The 23,200-nt window shown below is 33.7% G+C and overlaps 1 protein-coding gene and 1 pseudogene across 2 annotated transcripts; both read right to left on the bottom strand.

The window, feature by feature from the left end:
* Positions 1-1,316: 1,316 nt before the first annotated feature.
* Positions 1,317-9,568, bottom strand: LOC143577972 (peroxisomal membrane protein PMP22-like). Its single transcript, XM_077061673.1, has 7 exons — positions 9,489-9,568; positions 8,984-9,082; positions 2,277-2,378; positions 2,116-2,191; positions 1,820-1,890; positions 1,610-1,695; positions 1,317-1,509 (listed from the first exon to the last, which is right to left on the bottom strand). The coding sequence occupies exons 1-7, from the start codon at positions 9,555-9,557 to the stop codon at positions 1,458-1,460; spliced, it is 555 nt and encodes a 184-aa protein (XP_076917788.1). The 5' UTR covers positions 9,558-9,568; the 3' UTR covers positions 1,317-1,457.
* A 1,561-nt stretch (positions 9,569-11,129) lies between these two features.
* LOC143577966 (peroxisomal membrane protein PMP22-like) lies at positions 11,130-13,330 on the bottom strand (annotated as a pseudogene). The gene is made up of 8 exons (XR_013143191.1): positions 13,263-13,330; positions 12,851-12,905; positions 12,623-12,721; positions 12,167-12,268; positions 12,006-12,081; positions 11,709-11,779; positions 11,505-11,590; positions 11,130-11,414 (listed from the first exon to the last, which is right to left on the bottom strand). The product of XR_013143191.1 is annotated as a peroxisomal membrane protein PMP22-like (transcript).
* Between the last annotated feature and the right edge of the window lie 9,870 nt (positions 13,331-23,200).

Raw genomic sequence — 23,200 nt, 5'->3', positions numbered from 1 at the left:
TTAAATATATGGTGAACGCTTCACTTAAGCTTGTTGTTTTAGCCACATTGGTCTTAAGTACTTTTAGTTTTGCCTGTGTTAGCGTTATACGAGATGCTAAATCTACTCTAGCTATTTTGTCGATGCTGTTGGAAATTCGATTAAAGATGAACTTATTGCATATTTTGTAGAAATCAATCTTTGTTAAAGTGATAATTACTCGTCTATGACCAACATATGCGTATATTTGTGAGTGGGCTGTGCATATTATTGGAAGTGGTTGTGAATGAAGAAGAAAAAAAATATTATTGTTCATGTTCACCCCTAATAATTTTTTAATACTTTTTTAAAGTAGTTGTGAGTTTATGAGATAAAAAAAGATAATGATAAAAATATAAAAGAATATAATTCAATCAAAAAAAGAAAGAAAAAATAATGATTTTTAGTGTAATCATGTATACGAATATGAGAACCTATTTATGAATGCTCTAAGCTATCAATTTTCATTTTCCGATCAATTGTGAAAATATTTGCCAAAATTATATTTTTCCAAAAATAAAAGGTCTACGGAAAGCATAAATGAGCCTGCCCACTATACAACCAGAAGATGTGGTCAAATTGCAACAAAAATTATTTATAAATCAGTAACGACTTAGTACTGGCTGATCATAACCATCAACCCCCGTTGCCTTATGTGCGAATGATCAAAGCGGCTTGCAACAGTTCTTGAGGTAACATAGTTATGTGTGAGTTATTAATGAAGCTTATCGAGCAAATCTAATCTAACTAAACCATTAAAGCAACACAATTTGTTTACATGATATTTAACTAGACACTCTATATAGGATGCCAAGTAGATGACATGTCACTATCCTATTATATTATGACCAATAACCCGTTTTTCTATTATAACCCATGACCCGTAAGTCTTAATAAAATTGTGAAAAATATATTATTGTATGATATGGGTTTCAAACGCAAAACCTTATGTTTTAAACCAAATATGCTTACCAACTCCACTAAAAGGGTAATTGTGCTTGATTTCTTGACTTAACATATATAAATGTGATTTTTCTTCAAGTATAAAACCCAAATTATATTTAATTGTTTCATATTTATAATTCACAATATGACATTGTCTTCTCATATCTCTTTAACATAACCATTTAAGATTGTTTATCGTTTCTCTCTATTTTAAAATATGATATATTTTTATTAATTTTTTATCTTTATTATATTTTTCATCTGTATGAAACATGGGCTCTAACCTAGTGTATCACTGATTCTGATCATTAACTGTCATGATACATAGACATCACTAAGGAAACCCAACAACATATCTTGCTGTTTTTGCGTAATTGTGAAAAAAAAAATATCGAAAGTATAAGTAAACAATCTTTTAAACTACAACAAGACCAATTTTTCATAATAGCTGGAGTAGTAGATGATGTTATTAAAGAAGCTCCTTTATTATTTGCTTAGCCTTTGGTTAATGTCATTGACCTTGCTTTGAGACTCAAGAATATACCCCTACAAATTGAATTCAAAATAAAGTAACGTTTCTAGTTAGCTAGGCATTGATGATCAGGCCCGTGAGTTTTAACTTTTAAGCATTGCGTAAAAAACGTACCAGCACATTGCGGCAAAGCTTTGGAAGACCACCCGGAATTGCAGCGGCACATGGCGGTGTTTTATCCACCCGATTACAGGCGAAAACTGCACATTGATTCATAAATATTATTCAGTGCTTACTAAACTTAAGAAAATTAGGTGTGACTCCAACATAAATGTAAAAAAGATTTAAATAAAACAAACTGCTAAAAAAAGGAAATTATTGTACCGTCCATGATGCATACAGAACCGTCGGGTATTCCTTCTTGATTTTAGTTTTTACATGGGTCCATGGTCTTCCTGCGTATATTGTCACATAACCGTTAGTTATTTTATAGCTTGAAATATTTGAATCAGTGACGAACTCAGAATTTTTAACATGGTTATTATTATGGCAGTAAACTTTGAGGGGATGCATTAGACTTTTAAACATGAATATTATTACGACAGAATTTTTAACATGAATATTATTAATACAAAATTATTAAAAAGTAACAAATGGCACTAGCAGTAAGAAGAGCATACCCTCGATAACAAGCCCATAATAGAGCATAAACATCAAGTTGTTCCATGGACCTGATGTTAACTGTTCAACCACCACCTGAAATTGTAGATGAAACCGCCAAGTAACCATCACATAACTACCATTTATACGCGTATTCAAACTTTAGAGGTTGAAGGAATACCTTCTTGGCAACCGTTGACGAGCCCTTTTTGCCCTTGAACAGTTTTTCCAATAACATTTGGTAGAAATGCCCAAACGGTCCAAGATACGCGCACCCGGAAACCTGTATAGAAATGAATCCATATACATGAATCAGTTCCAACTTTCAAGTGATTTTAGCACAAGAATGTCCAAATTGGCTACATATTTATACAAACAAAGATGAGCATGAGTCAAATGTACTACATTAGATAGAGCTATACAAACCCACTGACACAGTATCCAATGTCTCCCTGTCCTGTTATATCAATATAAAGGACATACGAAGTTTGCTAAACACCATTAACGTTTCATATGAGCTGTATGATCTATACAAGTCGCATAACAAGCAAAAAATGTTCAAATGGCTCGTATGAGGGGGCAAATGTCACACCCCGTCTTAGGGCCTAGAGTGTGACATATAGTTGGTACGTGTTTTGTAAATACTTCAGAGTTGAAAGTTGTTTTAGCAAAAGACTTTGTTTATAATAAAGTATTTATTTATTTTGAAAGCTTCTCGGATAGTAAATATCCGAGTGCTTGATTTACAATTTCTGTTTAATCTGATTACAATATTTTAATAATTAAAAACTGAGTCATCATATAAAGATCATCAAACTCATTGAGTGATTTTAATTTCTTGCTATATGTGCTAAATCTGTTTCCCTAAAATGTGGGGAAAAATACGTCATCGTGGACTCTAGAAACATATAACAAATCTTTAAAAGACAAGATAGTTTTCTTGAACAAACTTAGTGGGAATATCTCTTCATCCCGGGATTTATACCACTTGCCATACACACACAATTCAAAGTTTCTCCGGGAACTAGTGCCCATTGGAGAACTGGTTATGACTGCTTGGTCGGTTATGTTTGGATCCATGTGTACTCGGTTTGAGTTGCTTTTATTTTCTATCTTATATGATAAGGATCACGTAATCCCATATAAACATTTGACTGACTTTTTAAGATAAACAACCCGTTTATCTTATTAACTGATCGTAAAGGTTTGACGAATTCACCTATGATTGCCTGTTCTGAATGATGTGGTGATCTCGCTTGAAAACCTTTGTGAATGAATGATGCTTAACCTTACACGGGTATTTGGAGTTTACACGCCAAAACTTGAATGAGCAACACTTCAACGCAATGTCACAAACTGGGCTTAAACGATCGGAACCTCGAGGCTTGGCATGGACTACGAGACTTGGCACGCAAAAAGAGATTATGTGTGTGAGAGAAAGTGTGTTTTGTGAGTGAATGAATGAACATGCTGTGCACCCCTATTTATAGGCTGATTTCTCAGTCCATCGCGTATCGCGATGGCCCTTTAAGGTGGCTATCGTGTAGCGCAATCTCAACCCATCGCGTATCGCGATGGCCGTTTAAGGTGGCTATCGTGTGGCGCGATCTCAGCCCATCGCGTATCGCAATGGCCCTTTAAGGTGGCCATCGTGTAGCGCAATCATAGTCACATAATTCACTAGGCAGACCACGATTTTCGTATCGGGTCATTTTATACCAAAACGAAATCACAAACGTTCCAAATCGCTCATGAATTCAATTGGTTGGTTCGTCGTTCCAAATCGATGGAGATATCGATTTCAATTGACCTAATTGTTCATTCTAATTCGATAGAGAAATCGATTTCAGTTGGCCTGGTTCATCGTTCTCCACTTCTCCAATTTCCGATAATAAGTCTCCTCATCAGTTTAATCGATTCCCATCAATTTAATAGTCCTATAATTTTGGGTAGCAGTTTAGGAAGCTCCTCCATTCATGTTTCCAATAATTAATGGTTTCCAAATCTCAAAGATAAGCAATTCATATTTTGATTTTGTTATGGATTAGAATTTGGATTTTGAAATTTGGTAATTTTTATTTTATGTTATGGTAAATTTAATTCGGTGCATTCTTTGGTAATTTTTATTTTATATTATGGTAAATTTAATTAGATAGATTCTTTTTTAAATTGGGAACATCGAACCGAAACACGTATTGGACCGTATCCCTTACGTACCGAATATGCCCCCACTAGCGAATCATGCTCCCGTACCGGAGCGAACCACAATCCATGTGACTATGAGCACGATGACTCAGCGCGCTCAGGTGATTCACGTGTTGACACGTGGTCTGTGTACATTCGTCAATTTCGGGTCTTGTTTGTATTCGTTTTTGTATTTGTTTATTATGTAAATCGACCCGATTTGTAAACCGAAGCTTATGTTATAATCAAAATGATGGATTTATGTTACAATATTGTTTCACACTTGTTGGGTCTTGAAAACATCCTATTTTTATTTTTATTTATTATTTATTTATTTATTTATTATTTTTTTGTTGTTTTGTGTTTTTGTCTTGATCCATTTTGCATGAAAACTCTTGTGTCTCACACCCATATTTGACCACCAACATTACCCTATATATACACCACCTTTCCTCTTCATTTTCCCTTGCTACAACTCAAAAAAAAAAAAACTCTCTTAAACATCAAAGATTCAAGGTTATCTTCTTAAGTGTTCTTGAAGGATTTTGGTCTTTCATCTTAATTAGTTTATGTAGCCTTATTAATACTTGTTTATGGTTGTGCAACATATATATAATATACACCCCTTGTTTACCTTTGGTAGTTACTTCTCCGATTCCGGTCGGTGAGGTTTTTGACCCCATAAGGCAAGGCTTCATGGAGGACTTCGTGTCCTTGATATATATACATCTATATAACTTGTTCATACATATTAATCTTGCTTATTTTAGTTTGTTGGTCATGTTTACAAGTTCCATGGTTATGGGTTTTTAAAAGTCTATGCTTCGGTTTAACCGTAAATAGCTCTAAACCGTAAACCGAACTTTGTTACTAGTTTTGTTTGTTTAAACATACTTAGTGTTAGATCTAAGTTTCTAAAATCATTTTTACAAATTCTATGGTTATAGGTTTGTAGAATCTTACCTCGGTCTTAACCCGAAACACGATCCGAACCGAAAACCGAACTTTTGTTTAAAGACTTTATTGTTAACTTTTGTTTTTTTTTATTTGTACATTATTATACAAGTTCTTTAGTGTTTGGACATGTGGAAACCATCTATGAACTTGTTGTGAGATGGAAACTGAACCAAACCGATTCTTGCTCACTTAAGACACACAAGTGTGTTTTTTTTAGCCATCAAGACTTGTATATTTCTTTAAAAATAGTTACAAATTGATTTTTAAATATTTTCTTAAGTACTTGGAAATGTTGGATCCAACTTGATCTCATAACAAAGTTTGGACCGACAAAACCGAACACTTGCTTAATGTGCGTTGTTAGTTCTAAAACAATGGAACTACATACTTGGTTAAGTCTTATTAAATTTTATTGAGTTATCTCATAACATTCAATATTTTGGAAAGTTGACTTTGGGTTTGACCAATTATCAAGACCCGAACCGACAACCCGAACACTCGATAAAAAAAACCCGTTTTAGTATCTTTATTCCAAAGGGATTTGCATTCTTGCATTTTACCCACCTTATTACTTAACATAGGTTGAGTAAATATTAAGGTTAGATACTTTAACCCGGTTTCGAGCAAACTTACATTTTTAAAGGGTTATTATTATAAATTCTTAAATAGTCACATTTTAAACCTTGAACTTTAATTATTTACATTTCTCAACATTTATTTTGTTTAAAGACCTTCAAGACAACCTTTCTAAATTCAAGACTTCTTTTCTTTTTAGGCATTGTGCGTTAAACTCGTCGTTCCGACAAATCTCCAAATTATCATCTTTCAAGTTTACCACTTGAAGGTGAGTACTTCATACCCCATTTTCCATCTTTTATTTTGGGGGTGACATTTCATACTTATTCAACAAAATGCTTTATATTTGAATCTTAAACCACAAACGTAGTTGTATACTTTACCTAAATAATTGCTCGATTTGGTGTTCTATGCTTATATGCCTATGTGTTTATCGCTTTTGGTTGGTGGAATTATAAAATCCTAGACTATTTGGCATCCCCTTATAGCAAGGTGTCGTTAACGTAATGCAATTAACGATAACTATAAAATCCTAGACTATTTGGCATCCCTTTATAGCTAGGTGTCGCTAATGTGTTTAGCGATATCTATTTATCCAAATTACCACTTTTATTTATCGTTTCGTATGCAAGTTTTGTGGCTATCTTTATTATATACTAATATGATTAAACTTATGAATTGCTCACCGACCTTTGTGTTGACAAACTTTATTTTATGAAATGTTGCAAGTTTGCATCTTGGTTGATTTATGATTGTGAAAAAAACGACATCAAAGACCTTATGATATTAGTAAAAATGAACAATATCAATTTGCCATATTTTGTGATATCTTGTTTATGGTTATTTTATGGATAATTGTTATGTGACATTTTCGATGTTGTGAAATGAAATGAGTTTATTAAATACTGTCATTTTAATTAGTGTCATGTGCTTATGGACAATCGTTACACCTCGGCATGTTCCGCCGCCTTTGGTCGGGGTGTGACAGTCTGCCACGCATGCCACGTGTTGACACGTGTCACCTCGCCGTGTAGGTTACGCCGCGTATTGCGACGGACTTCCGGGTTTGTCCATCGCGTAGCGCGACACTACCCAAAAATATCAAGTTTTTGTGAAGCTCCATCGCGTATTGCGATGGGCTTGTTTCTTGCTCGTCGCGTAGCTCGATGGATCCCAAAACTTAAATATTTATTTTTGGTCCTTCTACTTTTACCAAGAATACTAAGGCGGCTATCAAGCAGCAATATGAGCATGCGAAGTGCACCATCAAAGCGCCACATTGCGCTCATCGCCAGAGCCCGTGCGCGTCGGGTGCGTAGCACTCGCTAAGACCACCAAGTGAGTCTTGTCACATAAGAAATATTATCTTGTGAACCCATTTCCTTTTAAGAACCTCACAAGTTTTATATTCTACCAATGTGAGACAAGTTCTCTTTTCCTTTTATACTCATGTGGGTTAACTTCACTTTCTTCCTGCTCCAATGTGACAAACTTTCTTATTTCCTCATTGTGAAATTCTTCCACTTTCTATTTTATTTCGTACTTGTATAGTGACCCAAAAAAATGCAAATGTCATATTTATTTAAAAAAAAAGGAGGATAATGTTAGTTGAACTATAAAATATTACATAGTTATTTTAATTCAAATTTTAATTAAAAAAAAGCACCCCTATCACCGTTAACTTTGCACCCGATATCTTTAAAAATCAAAAACCAAGTATAAATATTATTCAAGTATTATAAAACATATAATGTATGCATACGCCATCCAAATAGTATAAAATGTCATTCAAATACAAAAACAATGTTTCACACTACCTAATTATCAATTTGGTGTCGTTCATTTAAATTTGAGTAGAAAAACTTATTTAAAATAAAAAATAATATATCAATTAAAATTTTGTAGCAATAATATTGTTTTGGTATCTAAGTGGCTTTATTTTCTTCGTAAACACATGCTAATAATCTATGAGAATGCCATCTCGGTATTAAAGACTGCTCAAAATGTGATTAATCGATGGAAAAAAATAAAATAGAAAAAAAAAGTAGGGACCGCCCAAAAAGTTGGCTTTCTCCTTATATTGGAACCGCCCAAAATAATAAGTATCAAATTAAAAAAAGTTAAATAATTTATATAAATCCAGCAAAAAGAAAAAGAAACCCAAATAACATGTTATCTTTAAATACATGTGTATGAAAGATACAAGAAATATACATGTTTCATTATGAAATTATATAACTCCACAAACATCAATTTCAGAAGGAAACACAAAAGCAAAATAGAAATCTAGAGCTTCATTAAAAAAAAATAATTATTCACCTTGTTTTATGCAAAAACGCAATATTTAAAAAAGATAGTACAAACGGTTATGGATGATGAATTTTATATACATGCAAACCATTGAAATGCAGAATTAATAGGCATGAGAAAAAAATTGCTACAACAATGATCATCATATGAAATGGAAAATAAAATAAGTTTGAAAAGATTTAATTGTGGGTTAAATTCGGTTAGTAAAACATATGAAAGGAAAGTTTGTTATGGTCAAACATTGTGATTGTTGAAAACTTTACAAAATTCATGGGCAAAATATCCTGCTTAATATATTTGGAATATTAATAACGTCAATAATGAAAGACTTCATAAGAACCTACAATAAATTCCAATGACGAATTTTAGAAACTAGCAAATCCTACAATTCTTTGGTGGGATCACAGCTCAATAAAGTTTAAATTCGAATTTAAATGAATTTGTTAAATATGTGGAAATTGTTTATATGGAAATCGAATGAGTTGGAAGCCTATGTGAACATGCGAGTTGGAGGACATGTTGATACATTGTTTTGTTTTAATAGTGTAGTAAGATTCTTCATTACTTAAATAATATTTTTTATCCTTTACCTTTTACATATTGTCAAAAATAGACCGAAATTTTCGAAATATACACAAATCATATGGTCCACATGATGTGACTAGTGACAAAGTCACATGACTCGTATAACCATTTTCTGTCTCAATAGATGGCTCGTATGATTAAACCAAATACTTTATTGACAAATAACAGTCCAATTACTTCAAATTTAACAAAAAGTCAAACACAAGATCAGATTCAAATCATCCAAACCTCAAAAGATTCATTTAAATCCCAACATAAAACACGATCAGATCATACCACTTTTAGAATAAGTCGCCGGATTTGCAATTTCTGGATGCCGGAAAGCTTTTGAGACGCTATATCACTAATTGCCGATAAAACTCCGGCCGTCAAAGCCTAAAACATGCAAAATGTCAGTACATAACTCAAAAAAAAAAAAGAAAAAAAAAAGAACACTCAATTTATTATTAATCAAGATTCCAAAAACCATTTCTTGATACACCAAAACCACAAAATTAATAGAAAAACAGTTCTTGATTCAAAAAGGACAAACCCCAATTCATAATTCATTAAAAAAACAACTGATTCATTATTAATCAAAAATCCCAAATCCCAGTTCTTGATTCAAATACAAAAACACAAAATTATTATTATTTAAAAAAAACGGTTCATAAATCATTAAAGTCAACAAAACCCAGTTCTTGATTCAACTAAAAAACGCAAAATTTAAATTAAAAAAAAATAACAGTTGATAAATCATTAAATAGAGAAAACCCAATTCGAAATTGATAAAATAAAGTACCTTTGTTCTTAAAGGATGTTGTTGAAGCTGTAACAGGTATTGTTGAAGCCCTGTCTTTGCAATCGACATTTTCTAATTTAAAATTTGGATTAGATGTGTTTTGAGATTCTAAAGCTGAATAGCGTGTAAACTGTAATTATAAAGCGAGAGGTTGTTGACTCATTTGGAATTAAATATTATGGATTCCGCCCATTTTGTCCCTTGCTCTACCTAACCGGCGTTACAACGACTGCCGGAGACTAGACTCCATCATGACGTACGTTAGCAAAACATTTTATTAATATTGTCCTAAAGTTGAATCAAATTAATGCAGAGTTGGTAGAAACTAACCAATTAATAAGTTGATAAAACTGATCGTTCTCTGGGAACAATGGAGTCTCAACCATTGACTGTGCGATCATTGCCTCCATGCCGAATATTTCATTTGTGATCGGTGGCAACGAATTTGCTCTTTCACCTCAGGAGGTACTCTCTTAACATAGTTTCTACTCATTTTTAAAAAAAAAAAAAATAGTTTCTTAATTTTATAAGTGCATAACATTTTGCTATTTTGATGGTGTTTGTAGTACCTTGTTAAAGATTGACACCCCTATATAGTATGGTGTGGTATGATATAGTTTAATCTAGCTGAATTAATGCAATAGATTGTTATGGATACGATACGAGACAATACATTACATTAAGATATTAAGATATGAATCTATGATGTTATACATTGCAATGTACTGGCCGGAATGCAATATATTACGATTTGTTATTTAACAAATATACTTTTTAATATCTAAAATGAGTATAAATATTTCCTAGATGGACTTTCGAACCTCAAAAGTCAAAACAACTAAGACCACGTTAAAAATATGGTGAACACTTCACTTAAGCTTGTCTTTTTAGCCACATTGGTGCTAAGTACTTTTAGTTTTGCCTCTGTTAGCACTATACGAGATGCTAAATCTACTCTAGCTATTGTCGATGCTGTTGGAAATTTGATGATGTTGGAAATTCGATTAAAGATTTATTGCATATTTTGTAGAAATCAATCTTTGTTAAAGTGATAATTACTCGTGCGTGTGACCAGCATATGCATATGCGAGTGGGCTATGCATATTATTGGAAGTGACTGTGAGTGGATTAAAGAGAAAATGATATCATTTATTGTTCACCCCCATTAATTTTTTGATACTTTTTTTAAAGTAATTGTGAGTGGATGAGAGATCAAAGATCGAAGGATGATAAAGGTATAAAAAAATATTATTTAATTGAAAATGAGAAAGAAAAAATAATGATTTTTAGTGTAATTATAGATATGAAATATGAACCTATTGTGAATTGTGAGTGCTAAGCTATCAATTTTCATTTTTCAATCAATTATGAAAATATTTGCCAAAATTATATATATATATATATATATATATATATATATATATATATATATATATATATTAAAACATAAGGCCTGCAGAAAGTATAAATGAGCCAGCCCTACTATACGACCAGAAAATGTGGTCAAATTACAACAAAAATGATCTATAAATCAGTAACGACTTAGTACCGGCTGATCATAACCATCAACCCGCATGGCCGCATGTGCGAATGATCAAAGTGGCTTGCAACAGTTCTTGAGGTATATAGTTACGTGTGCGATATTAATGAAGCTCATCGAGCAAATATATCACTGATTCTGATCAGCAACTGACATAATACATAGACATCACTAAGGAAACTCGACAACACATCTTGCTGTTTTTGCGTAATTGTGAAAAAAAAAATAGATCGAAAATATAAGTAAGCAATTTTTTAAACTACAATAAGACCCAATTTTGCATAATAGCCGGAGTAGTAGATGATGTTATTAAAGAACCTCCTTTATTATTTGCTTAGCCTTTGGTTAATGTCATTGACCTTGCTTTGAGACTCAAGAATATACCCCTACAAATTGAATTCAAAATAAAGTAACGTTTCTAGTTAGCTGGGTATTGGTGAGGCCCGTGAGTTTTAAACATTACGTAAAAAACGTACCAGCACATTGCGACAAAGCTTTGGACAATCACACGGAATTGCAGCGGCACGTGGCGATGGTTTATCCACCCGATTACCGGCCAAAACTGCACATTGGTCGGTAAATATTATTCGGTACTTACTAAACTTAAAAAAATAAGCGATTCCCGCATAAATGTAAAAAAGATTTAAATAAAACAAACAGCTTAAAAGGAAATATTGTACCGTCCATGAAGCATACTGAACTGTCGGGTATTCCTTCTTGATTTTAGTTTTTACGTGGATCCATGGTCTTCCTGCGTATAATGTGACATAAGCGTAAGCTATTTTTAACTTGAAATACTTGAATTAGTGACGGACTCAGAATTTTTAACATGAATATTATTATGACAATAAACTTTGAGGGGATGATTAGAATTTTTAACATGAATATTATTACGACAGAATTTAAGATGAATATTACTAATACTAATACAAAATTATTCAAAAGTAATAATGGCACTCGCAGTAAGAAGAACATACCCTCGATAACAAGCCCATAATAGAGCATGAACATCAAGTTGTTCCATGGACCTGATGTTAATTGTTCAACCACCACCTGAAATTATAGATGAAACCGCCAAGTAGCCATCACATAACTACCATTTATATGCGCATTCAAATTTTAGAGGTTAAAGGAATACCTTCTTGGCAACCGTTGACGAGTCCTTTTTGCCCTTGAACAGTTTTTACAATAACATGTGGTAGAAATGCCCAAATGGTCCAAGATACGCGCACCCGAAAACCTGCATAGAAATGAATCCGTATCCATGAATTAGTTCTTTGGATAGCATGGACCGCATGATCCATACGGGTCACATAATTGGAGAAAAATGTTCATATGGCTCGTATGAGGGACAAATCATATTGCCCACATGATGTGGCCAGTGACAAAGTCATATGGCCATTTCCGTCCCATTATACGGCTCGTATGATTAAACCAAATACTTTTTTGACAAATAACAATCCAAATACATATGAGTAAAAGTCAAAGGGTTGACTTCAAATTTAACAAAAAGTCAAACACTAGATCAGATTCAAATCTTCAAAACATCAAAAGATTCAATTAAATCCTAACATAAAACACGATTAAATCATACCACTGTTAGAATAAGTCGCCGGATTTGCAATTTCTGGATGCCGGAAAGCTTTTGAGACACTATATCACTGATCGCTGATAAAACTCCGGCCGTCAACGCCTAAGACATGCAAAATTTCAGCACTTAATTCAAAAAAAACAAAAACAAAAAAACCCAATTCATTATTAATCAAGAATCCAAAAACCCATTTCCAAAAGGAGGTTACGGCGCAGCTTATTGCCCGCTTACCTGCCACTTCAGTGTACATCGTTTGTTTGTTTTTTGAAATAGTACATGCATATTTCTTGATTCAACCAAAAACCCAAAATTAACAGAAAAAAAACAGTTATTGATTCAAAAAGACAAACCCCAATTCATAATTCATTAAAACAAAAACAAAAAAACCCAATTAATTCATTATTAATCAAGAATCCCAAAACCCATTCTTGATTCAACTACAAAAACACAAAATTATTATTATTTAAAAAAAACCCAGTTCATAAATCATTAAAATAAACAAAACCCAGTTCTTGATTCAACTAAAAAACACAAAATTATTTTTTAAAAAATCCCAGTTCATAAATCATTACAATAAACAAAACCCAGTTGATAAATCATAAAAATAAAGAAAACCCACTTCGAATTTTATAAAATTGAGTACCTTGTTCTTAAAGGATGTTGTTGAAGCTGTAACAGGTATTGTTGAAACCCTCTCTTTGCAAACGACATTATTTTCTTTATTAAAATTTCTTTCGATGAGTTTTGGGATTCTAAAGCCGAATAATGTGTAAACTGTAATTATAAAGCGTGCAGTTGTTGACTAACTGGAATTAAATATTATGGATTCCGTTATAAAATTGGATATCCGTTTTCCGGTTTTGTCCCTGCCTCTTCTACCTAACACCATAACCGGCGTGGCATTGCTGACTTATTACAAGGGCCGCCGGAACCATGACGTTACCATAATATCTTATTATATTTGCATTTTATAAAGTTGTTCGAATCAAATTAATATGGAGGACTATTCAACATGTTTTAAAAGATTGGTCGGTTTGTTTTGTTAAAGTTAGATTAAGTAAAGACTAGATTATACAAGTTACAAGTTAAATGCTTTGAAAGGTTTGTACTTGTTTGGACGTAGAGGAATCTCATCCAACCCCTCCTATTATGTGAGGGATGTTTTTATAATTTAGAGAGTGATTTAAGGTGTCGTGAGTGAAGGGTTTTTATATTTTAGAAAAAAGTAGTGATTTTTTTGTATATTTTAAAAGTTACTGTTCATCCCTTATAATTTTTTAATATATTTTGAAAGTGGTTGTGAGTGAAGGAGAGAGAAAATATAATGATAAAAGATATAAAAAGTATTATTTAATTGAAATAGAGAGAGAAAATAAAATAAATTTTAGTGTAATTTTTTGTTTAGGCTGAGGGGTGTGGGGGGCGCGAGAGGGGGCGCGAGTGGGGGCGCCAGCCAATAATATTGTGACGTGTGGCAGAGAGAGAAACTTGATAAGATGGGTGTTGGTTGTGGTGCTCGCGCCCCGGGCCATGGTGTGGAGGGGCGCGAGAGGGGGCGCGAGCGGTTTTTTTTTTATAAATGTATTAAAAAAACGTATTATTAAAAAAACTCATAAATTATTTAAAAAAACACACATTAATTAAAAAAACACATTAATATCTAAAAAAAATTAAAGTACTAAAAATACATTATTCTTATTCTTCGGCTTGGTCTTCTTCGATCAACCTCTTCCGGATACGTTCCTTTTGTTTTTCCATCAGCATTTGGTCGACCGGATTTAGGTTACTGAAGTCTCTTGTAAGGAATTCCAAATCTCTCATTCTTTTTTTTTCCTTTTTGTCATTAGAGACCACCTCCATGGTTTTGTTGAATTTATTGAGGGATTCAACAAGATCGTTGATGTTTACGGCTTCCCCCTCAGCCGGTATTTTGCCCCTGGCGTCCCTTCCCAATGGCCGCCTCCTCGGCGGTTAAGACGTTTCCTCCCCCGCAACGTTTAGGTCGAATCCAACCCGGCAATCCGACCCGGCGGAAGTGCTATACGCTCCAGACGAACTAGTTTTAGTCCGTTTCGGCCCCACTTCCGCATCAAGGTCCGGCGCCACCAGCTCAACCCACTTAGAACACCTTCTCAACCTCTCCCACACCTTTACACCGTCCCACGTCTTCACCGTCCCATACCTCCGCAGGCACTCCTGCTTCCACTCTTCGACAGTGAAATTATAAACCGCCAAATCGTCACTGCCACTTGGTCTCATACGACCGGCGTTCCTGTTGAACAGATTAGTAAACAAGCCGACAAATTTTCTGATTTCGGTCCACCGACCCGAAATCATATCGGCGTTCCGCTCTGTACTCCCAACGAGCGAATAGAACGTCTCCCTAACCTTTGTCCAAAAGACCTTGCTCTTTTGGTAGTCCGCTGCAAAATGCATAAATAAATTTGTTAGTCATTTAACATTTTTATTTAACTTTTTTATTAAAAATCATTTTAAAAACGTTAAAACAATTACCGCAACGCCGATCCTCAGAAATGACTATCCAAGCCCGACACAGGGCTTCCTTCTCATCCGATGACCACGGAGTGGTTTTCCGTTTCGTCCTTCCAGTCGAAGCCGAACCCGACCCGTCCGTTGCAACTTGTTTTTTCCGGTGGACGCGTCTTCTTTGTCCCGCAGCTTCACCTTCTGGTTCTTGTGTCTCCGGAACTACAAAGTTAGGAGACGGTTGTATGTTGGATGGTTGAAAGCCGGATGGTTGTTGCGACCCCGAATAAAACATCGCTTGGTCCGGTGCCGACCATAAATCGTCGTAACTGTAATCTGAATCTAGGTTTGGGTACCAATTTCCAGCCATGTTTTTAAAAAAAGGTTTGGAAGATGGGGTGATTTTGGGTTTTGGGTGTGGTATGTGATATTGGTATGTGATATTGGTGTTGGTTTGGGTTTGATATAGGTTTAATAGAGAGAAAAAATTGTATGTTTTATATTGTTGTTGTTTGTATTTGATATAGATATATATAGAGAAAAAAAAAATTTTTTAATAAAAAACGAGCCCAACGGCTCTATTTACGCATCCCAAGCCTCATTCACGCCATTCTCAGCCGCTACCCCTCTTGCGCCTGCGTTGTTTTTCGTGCTCGCGCCCCTCTCGCGCCTCGGTGGTGTGGTGCTCGCGCCCCGGGGCGCGAGCGGCTGGCCTCACGCGCCCTTTCTCGCGCTCCACACCCCTCAGCCACTTCAGTGTACATCGTTTGTTTGTTTTTTGAAATAGTACATGCATATTTCTTGATTCAACCAAAAACCCAAAATTAACAGAAAAAAAACAGTTATTGATTCAAAAAGACAAACCCCAATTCATAATTCATTAAAACAAAAACAAAAAAACCCAATTAATTCATTATTAATCAAGAATCCCAAAACCCATTCTTGATTCAACTACAAAAACACAAAATTATTATTATTTAAAAAAAACCCAGTTCATAAATCATTAAAATAAACAAAACCCAGTTCTTGATTCAACTAAAAAACACAAAATTATTTTTTAAAAAATCCCAGTTCATAAATCATTACAATAAACAAAACCCAGTTGATAAATCATAAAAATAAAGAAAACCCACTTCGAATTTTATAAAATTGAGTACCTTGTTCTTAAAGGATGTTGTTGAAGCTGTAACAGGTATTGTTGAAACCCTCTCTTTGCAAACGACATTATTTTCTTTATTAAAATTTCTTTCGATGAGTTTTGGGATTCTAAAGCCGAATAATGTGTAAACTGTAATTATAAAGCGTGCAGTTGTTGACTAACTGGAATTAAATATTATGGATTCCGTTATAAAATTGGATATCCGTTTTCCGGTTTTGTCCCTGCCTCTTCTACCTAACACCATAACCGGCGTGGCATTGCTGACTTATTACAAGGGCCGCCGGAACCATGACGTTACCATAATATCTTATTATATTTGCATTTTATAAAGTTGTTCGAATCAAATTAATATGGAGGACTATTCAACATGTTTTAAAAGATTGGTCGGTTTGTTTTGTTAAAGTTAGATTAAGTAAAGACTAGATTATACAAGTTACAAGTTAAATGCTTTGAAAGGTTTGTACTTGTTTGGACGTAGAGGAATCTCATCCAACCCCTCCTATTATGTGAGGGATGTTTTTATAATTTAGAGAGTGATTTAAGGTGTCATGAGTGAAGGGTTTTTATATTTTAGAAAAAAGTAGTGATTTTTTTGTATATTTTAAAAGTTACTGTTCATCCCTTATAATTTTTTAATATATTTTGAAAGTGGTTGTGAGTGAAGGAAAGAGAAAAGATAATGATAAAAGATATAAAAAGTATTATTTAATTGAAATAGAAAGAGAAAATAAAGTAAATTTTATTGTAATTTTTTGTTTAAAGATAGGGAATGGGATAAAAATACTCTTAGATCAATATTGATTAGAGCATCCACAAAGGTGTTTTTATGAGTGGTTTTTTTTTAGTTTTTTCATGTCATTAATTTTTTTCTATTATTGAATGCAATTTTACGAGCCATTTTTAACACAAGTTCTTCCATAAAAACTAGAAAAAAAAACAAAAAACAAGGCTCTTTTGCATGTGGCGGGGCCAGGCGGGGAGTTGGGTGTTGAATAAAATTAAAAAAAAAGTAAAATGTGGTGATGGCATGACAATGTTTATGGGTGTTTTTAAGATTTCTTATTAGATGGGTTTTGAGTATTTTAAATAATAGTGTTTTTATAATGTGGCAGCTAAGTATGCAAGTTTTTTTAGTGTTTTGTGTCTCTTTATTATGATGCTCTCAACACATTATTATTATTATCTTTGCTGGTTAAACCATGCATTAACATCTTCAAATATGGATACAACTAAGGGGTATGTGTATGTTTAGCTTTTGAACCTTATGAAGTCATAATTTGCTAAAACCTTTTAGCTCTCATACAAATCTATGAAACCCTGACACAGGACATTGTCTAGTTGGGAATTCATGACCAATTGGAACCATTATCAGGACCATCACTATTTACTTCAACTATTAGCCGCCAACAAGATCCCAAAATCTATGACTTTTAGACTGCTTAATAGATTTGGTGTACAAACAAATCATCCAAGGATATTAACTAATATCAACCTTAGCTATATCTATCTGCCTATTCAAATAAAGTAAAATAATTATAGATACTTGTCACTTTTTAGTTAATTCTCATAATTTTTTCCTTTTAAAACTATATATGTGATAATAGATCAATAATTATTCACTTTCGTTTTATACTCTATTTATATTATATCCATATATTTTTATAAATATAAATATTAACATATTATTTTACTATATATTTCAAAATACTTAGTGAATTTCAAAAATCAACAACAAATTATGTTTCTCAAAGATTGAAAAGAGTATAATTTCAAATGCTATCATTCACATATTGTAATATGTATATTGTAGAATATTGCAAATAAAAACAAAACTCAAATATGCTTTCATTTTACAAAGTAATTTTTTAATCATTAAATTATAAATATATGTTTAAAAGTTGATCAATTTTCTTTAAAATCAATCCATTAATCTATTATTATTGTAAATTGTCATATAAATTTATAAATTATAAATATATGCTTTAAATCTATCCATTTATTTTTTCGGTTAATTTAGTAAACTATATATATGTTAAAATGTAAGGATATTATATACGAATCACTTTCAGACATAACAAAGTGTATCATACTTAATTTCTTAGTCTTTTTTTATCAACGATTGTTTTGGATTTTTTTGTGGAACTTTAATTTGAATTTATGGGTCAAAAGTAAATAGATCTTTGGTATAAGTTACTATATTTAGGTTAAAATTTGTTACAGGTCAAAAATGAAAATTTTGAGTATTTTTAAAAGTTTGAGAATGCAAATAGATTTATCGTCAAATTTGTTATGGGTTCAAAGTGTTGACTTGAAAATGTCAAATGATGAAAGTTAGATTTTCAAACATGATTCGGGTTTCAAATTTATTTTTAGGGCATTTTTTGAAATAATCAAAAGGTTCGAGATTTGGCAAATTGACTATTTTTCCCTCAAATATTAAAATTTAAGAAAAGATGACGAACACTTTCGACATGCCACCCCCATGCCTATCAATGTTTCTAACTTTTATCAAATTTGAAATATTTATGTCAACGTTAATTTTTCCTTCAATGGTGATCAGAACATTATATGAGAAGCATGTTAACATGTTATTTTTATGAAACAAAATATTCACAAAATTGAATGGGTTAACATGTTATTTTTATGTTGTTATTATAACAAAGTCGAGAAGCCCTTTGAAACTTATCAAAATCTTTTTCATGGTGTAGCTCAAACATAGTTCTTGAAGAACATCCGTCGTTACAATTTAATGCTCTCATTTCCTTTGATGGGTGGTAAAGTGATAAATATATCAATAAAGGTAACGCTCCTGTTGTATTTAGGCTGAGTGGTTAGAACTACTATCGTATGAGAAGTCTTATTTCCGAAATTAGTTCATAACCAAAATTCTTTCAATTATACATATATGGCACTAAGAATGAAATTTTCAATAGAAAGAAGCATTCTTGGGTACGTTTTTGCACAGACAATTTTTTATTAAGTTTATTTAAAAAATCGTTTTGTGATATAAATAAAATCAATTTATGTACACATAGTATAGATACAAACATAGATGTAATACATTTTTTCCTTTATGCTATGTAATTATTTGTGTAAGGCCCCCGACCCGGGAACCCTACTTTCTCGCTGGTTGGATTTACTGATTCTGTAAGGCCCCGTTCCCGGTAGCCCTACTTTGGTGTTGGATTTACTCATAAACACAGTTCTAAAATCAGAGTTAATTAAAACTTTCGCGGAATAATTTAAAACTTCATACATCACATTACAAAACATTCATTCTTGTCTTAACATACAAATCGTGATTAATTAAAACAATCTTGACACTTCTTCGTAGATGCCAATCTCTTCTGTCCATGCCATGTGTCCCTCCTCAAGTCAGCTGCCTCAATCTATTTGCCTGCGTGCATACTAAAAGTCAGCTACGCTGAGTGAGTTCTAGTTAATCATTTAACATACAATGCATTCATATCCTTACTCATACGCATCCGAAGATACGTATTCATACCTTATTTACTCTTACTTCTTTCATACAAACTTTATATACATGCACACGCGGTTACATACTTTCTTTCATAAGGCCTTGTGATTTACCATAGGCAATTCTATCTCTACCATCACAGATATTATTAGGGTCTGGTCCCTTCTGTCTCAGATATTATCAGGGTCTGGTCCCTTCTGTCTCAGATATTATTAGGGTCTGGTCCCTTTGTCTCCAATAACCATACCTGTCACGTCGCTCGATCATACATTCATTTTCATTCATGCATACTTTACATATCTTCTGGTCATGTATATACGTATATGCACATGTTCATTTGTATAAACATTCCATAATAACATTCAATACTTAGTCATACATATATCATACACATATCATACACTTACCACTTAAGTTAAGTGTATTAACAACTATCACAAAGGAGTATGCACACAGCCCGAAAAACATAACGGATAAAGGGGCTAGAAACTCACCTGAAGTCGGTTTCTCTCACCGTTAATAGTAATGCCCTTCTTTAGCTGTGCACGGCTAACTGTATAACACATCACGAGTGTCAAATATCCATTACTACTACTTCTTACATCTAAGTCAATGACACCCTCAACTAACGGGGGTCCGGGGGCAGCGCCCCTGGTAGCGGGGTCTAGGGGCGACAGCCCCTAGCAGGGTCCAAGGGGCAGCGCCCCTGGCTGGGGTTGAATTTTGCTTCGCATGCAACTGTTTCGCTTCGCACGAAACTGTTTCGCTTCGCATGGCTGAGCGAAGCGAAATGCCTGTTTCGCTTCTCATGGCTGAGCGAAGCGAAATGCCTTCCTTTCTTCGCTTTTACCATTTTTAAAGCCATTTTACTTCGTGGCTCCTCTTCAGGACCAGATTTTTTTACTCTTTCTCAACTTTCGACACATTCTGACCCCATGCACCTGATCCTGAACCCATCTCTCAAAGTCCAAACACCACCTTTTTATCACAAAGTGCACCCGAGAGGTTATAACTTACCAAGTTTATATTTTTCTTACATTTCACAACCCGATCTATCATTATATCTGTTTGCATGCCAATTCTAACCATAAAACTTAACCATTTTAAACTAAAACTCACCTTTTGCTTGCGGGTTCGAGTTCAGATCTTGACAACTCGAGGATCTAGATGTGATTCTTGTCAATTGAAAACACTTGAATCACCAAACTCTTCCTTAATTTAATCCTAGAATGGATTCGGGTCTTGAGAGAGAGTGGGTGTGTGTTTCTTGAGTGTGTGGGTGTTTGTGTGTTTTGAGAGGAAAGGGAAGAAAGAAAAGAAGTTGTTGGTCTATATATATAGGGGTTTCATGGGTCCCACCACTCACTCCCACTTCCAACTCTCAAATACGTAACACACGATTAATTTAACGACACACAACTATTAACAAAACTTTCTGTTATTAAATGCTTAACAAAAGTTGGACGTTACACATTCACATAATTCGTAAAATCAGAGTTAATTAAAACATTTCGAGGAAATAAAAGTCATTCATTCATAACATAACCATCTTGTCTTAAAATAACACAACGTAAGTCTTAAACATAACACATAAAACATAAAACGACATGGGTGTCTTCTTCATAGCGATGCCAGTCTTCCTCTTATTGCCACGAGTCCTCATCAAGCAACTCGTCTCATTCTACTTGCCTGCGTGCATACTAAAAGTCAGCTACGCTGAGTGAGTTCTAGTTAATTAATGTACATTACATCCACTTACTTACCAATATCGTCCGAAGATACGTATTGATACTTACTCATTCGTCCATCATTCAATCATACATACGTACATACATACATACATTCATACTTTCATACTAACAACATACCTCGGATACTATAAAGATCCGGTCCTCACTTACCTTGGATATTATAAGGGTCCAGTTCCCTACATACCTCGGAATTATAAGGATCCGGTGTCCTTCATACCTTGGATCTCCTCAGAGTCCAGTCCCTACTTACCTTGGATATTGTAAGGGTCCAGTGCCCTACATACCTCGGTTATTATTAGGGCCCGGTGTCCTCTAATATACCATTCCATTCTAACTGCATTTCATTTCCTTCTAATTCCTTCAATCATAACTAATATAACATTACGTGCATACTAATTAATCAATTCATAACGTTCACATTCATACACAAACATGTATCTAATATACAATTACCATTTAAGTTAAATAAATCTAAACACATCGTAGTATGCACACAGCCCCGAAAACATAACACATAAAAGGGGCTAGAACTCACCTGGATCCTGTTACGTTCACCGTTTATAGTAATGCCCTTCCTGAGTTGTGCGCGGCTAACTGTTTAACACATATATTCATTAATTAACCACGTACTAGCATAATTAATTAGATTTGTATTTATTAATCTAGCGTACTTGATAGGCTAGGCTCGTTTGTTTGGGCTAACGAATCAAACGGGATTACTTCGTTTAACGACGATCTTTATTTCCCGTTCACATTCTCCAATTATTATATATATATATATTTCTCCCCTTTATAATAATGTGTTCCTTTTCATTAATATATTATTATGTATGTGTGTGTATATATACGTACCTTTCTTTTAATTATATCTTACTATACTAATAAAAGAAAATGTGAAGCTTAGGTGTCAAGCCCACATTCCTTCTAATTCCTAATCTCTTATTTCATTCATTCTAGCTATCCATAGGTCATGGGTCAAACCATTTTGTCAATTGGGTTATAACATAGTGTGGATTTTATTCATTAATCATTATTGAGTTAAATACCATTTTCATACATGAGGTTTGATCAACTACATAACTTTAATACATTCATAAGTATTTTGAGAATCATAACTAAATAACAGACCTTATATATTTTTATCATTTGACAATCCCGTGTAATACGTGGGTTCAAAAGCTAGTATATATATATATATATGCAAATATATTCCTTTTCTTAAATTGATTATTTATCTTAAAATATATCGGGTTATACGGAGATAACGAAGTTGGTTGGTTTGGTTTATTTTGTTGGATTATCTTGGATTAACTAGGAATGACCCAGTTAACATAGCATGACTCAGTTCGCATCACATGAACCCCTCAGTTCGCTTCGCTTGGACTTTTTCGCTTCGCTTGGACCTCAGTTCGCTTCGCTTGACTTTATTCGCTTCGCTTGGACCTCAGTTCGCTTCGCTTGACTTGATTCGCTTCGCTTGACCCTTCCAATATTGCCTTAATCCTTCTATTTGCAAAAAGGGATTGCAGGTGTCACACCCCGACCAATGAAGGCGGAAACGTCGAGGCGCGACATGATTGCTCATTGCACAATGACACTATAAAGTTAGAATATTTAAACAACTCATTTAAATCCATATCATCATAAATAACACAACAGTTGTTCATACAAAATGCCATACAGATAGATAAACAAATAACTTGTTC

This window comes from Bidens hawaiensis, unplaced genomic scaffold (assembly GCF_021521415.1).
Source record: "Bidens hawaiensis isolate Kalapana, Puna unplaced genomic scaffold, B.hawaiensis_p1.1 tig00028981_1, whole genome shotgun sequence".
Taxonomy (NCBI): Eukaryota; Viridiplantae; Streptophyta; class Magnoliopsida; order Asterales; family Asteraceae; genus Bidens; species Bidens hawaiensis.
This window is presented reverse-complemented; position numbering and strand designations above follow the sequence as displayed.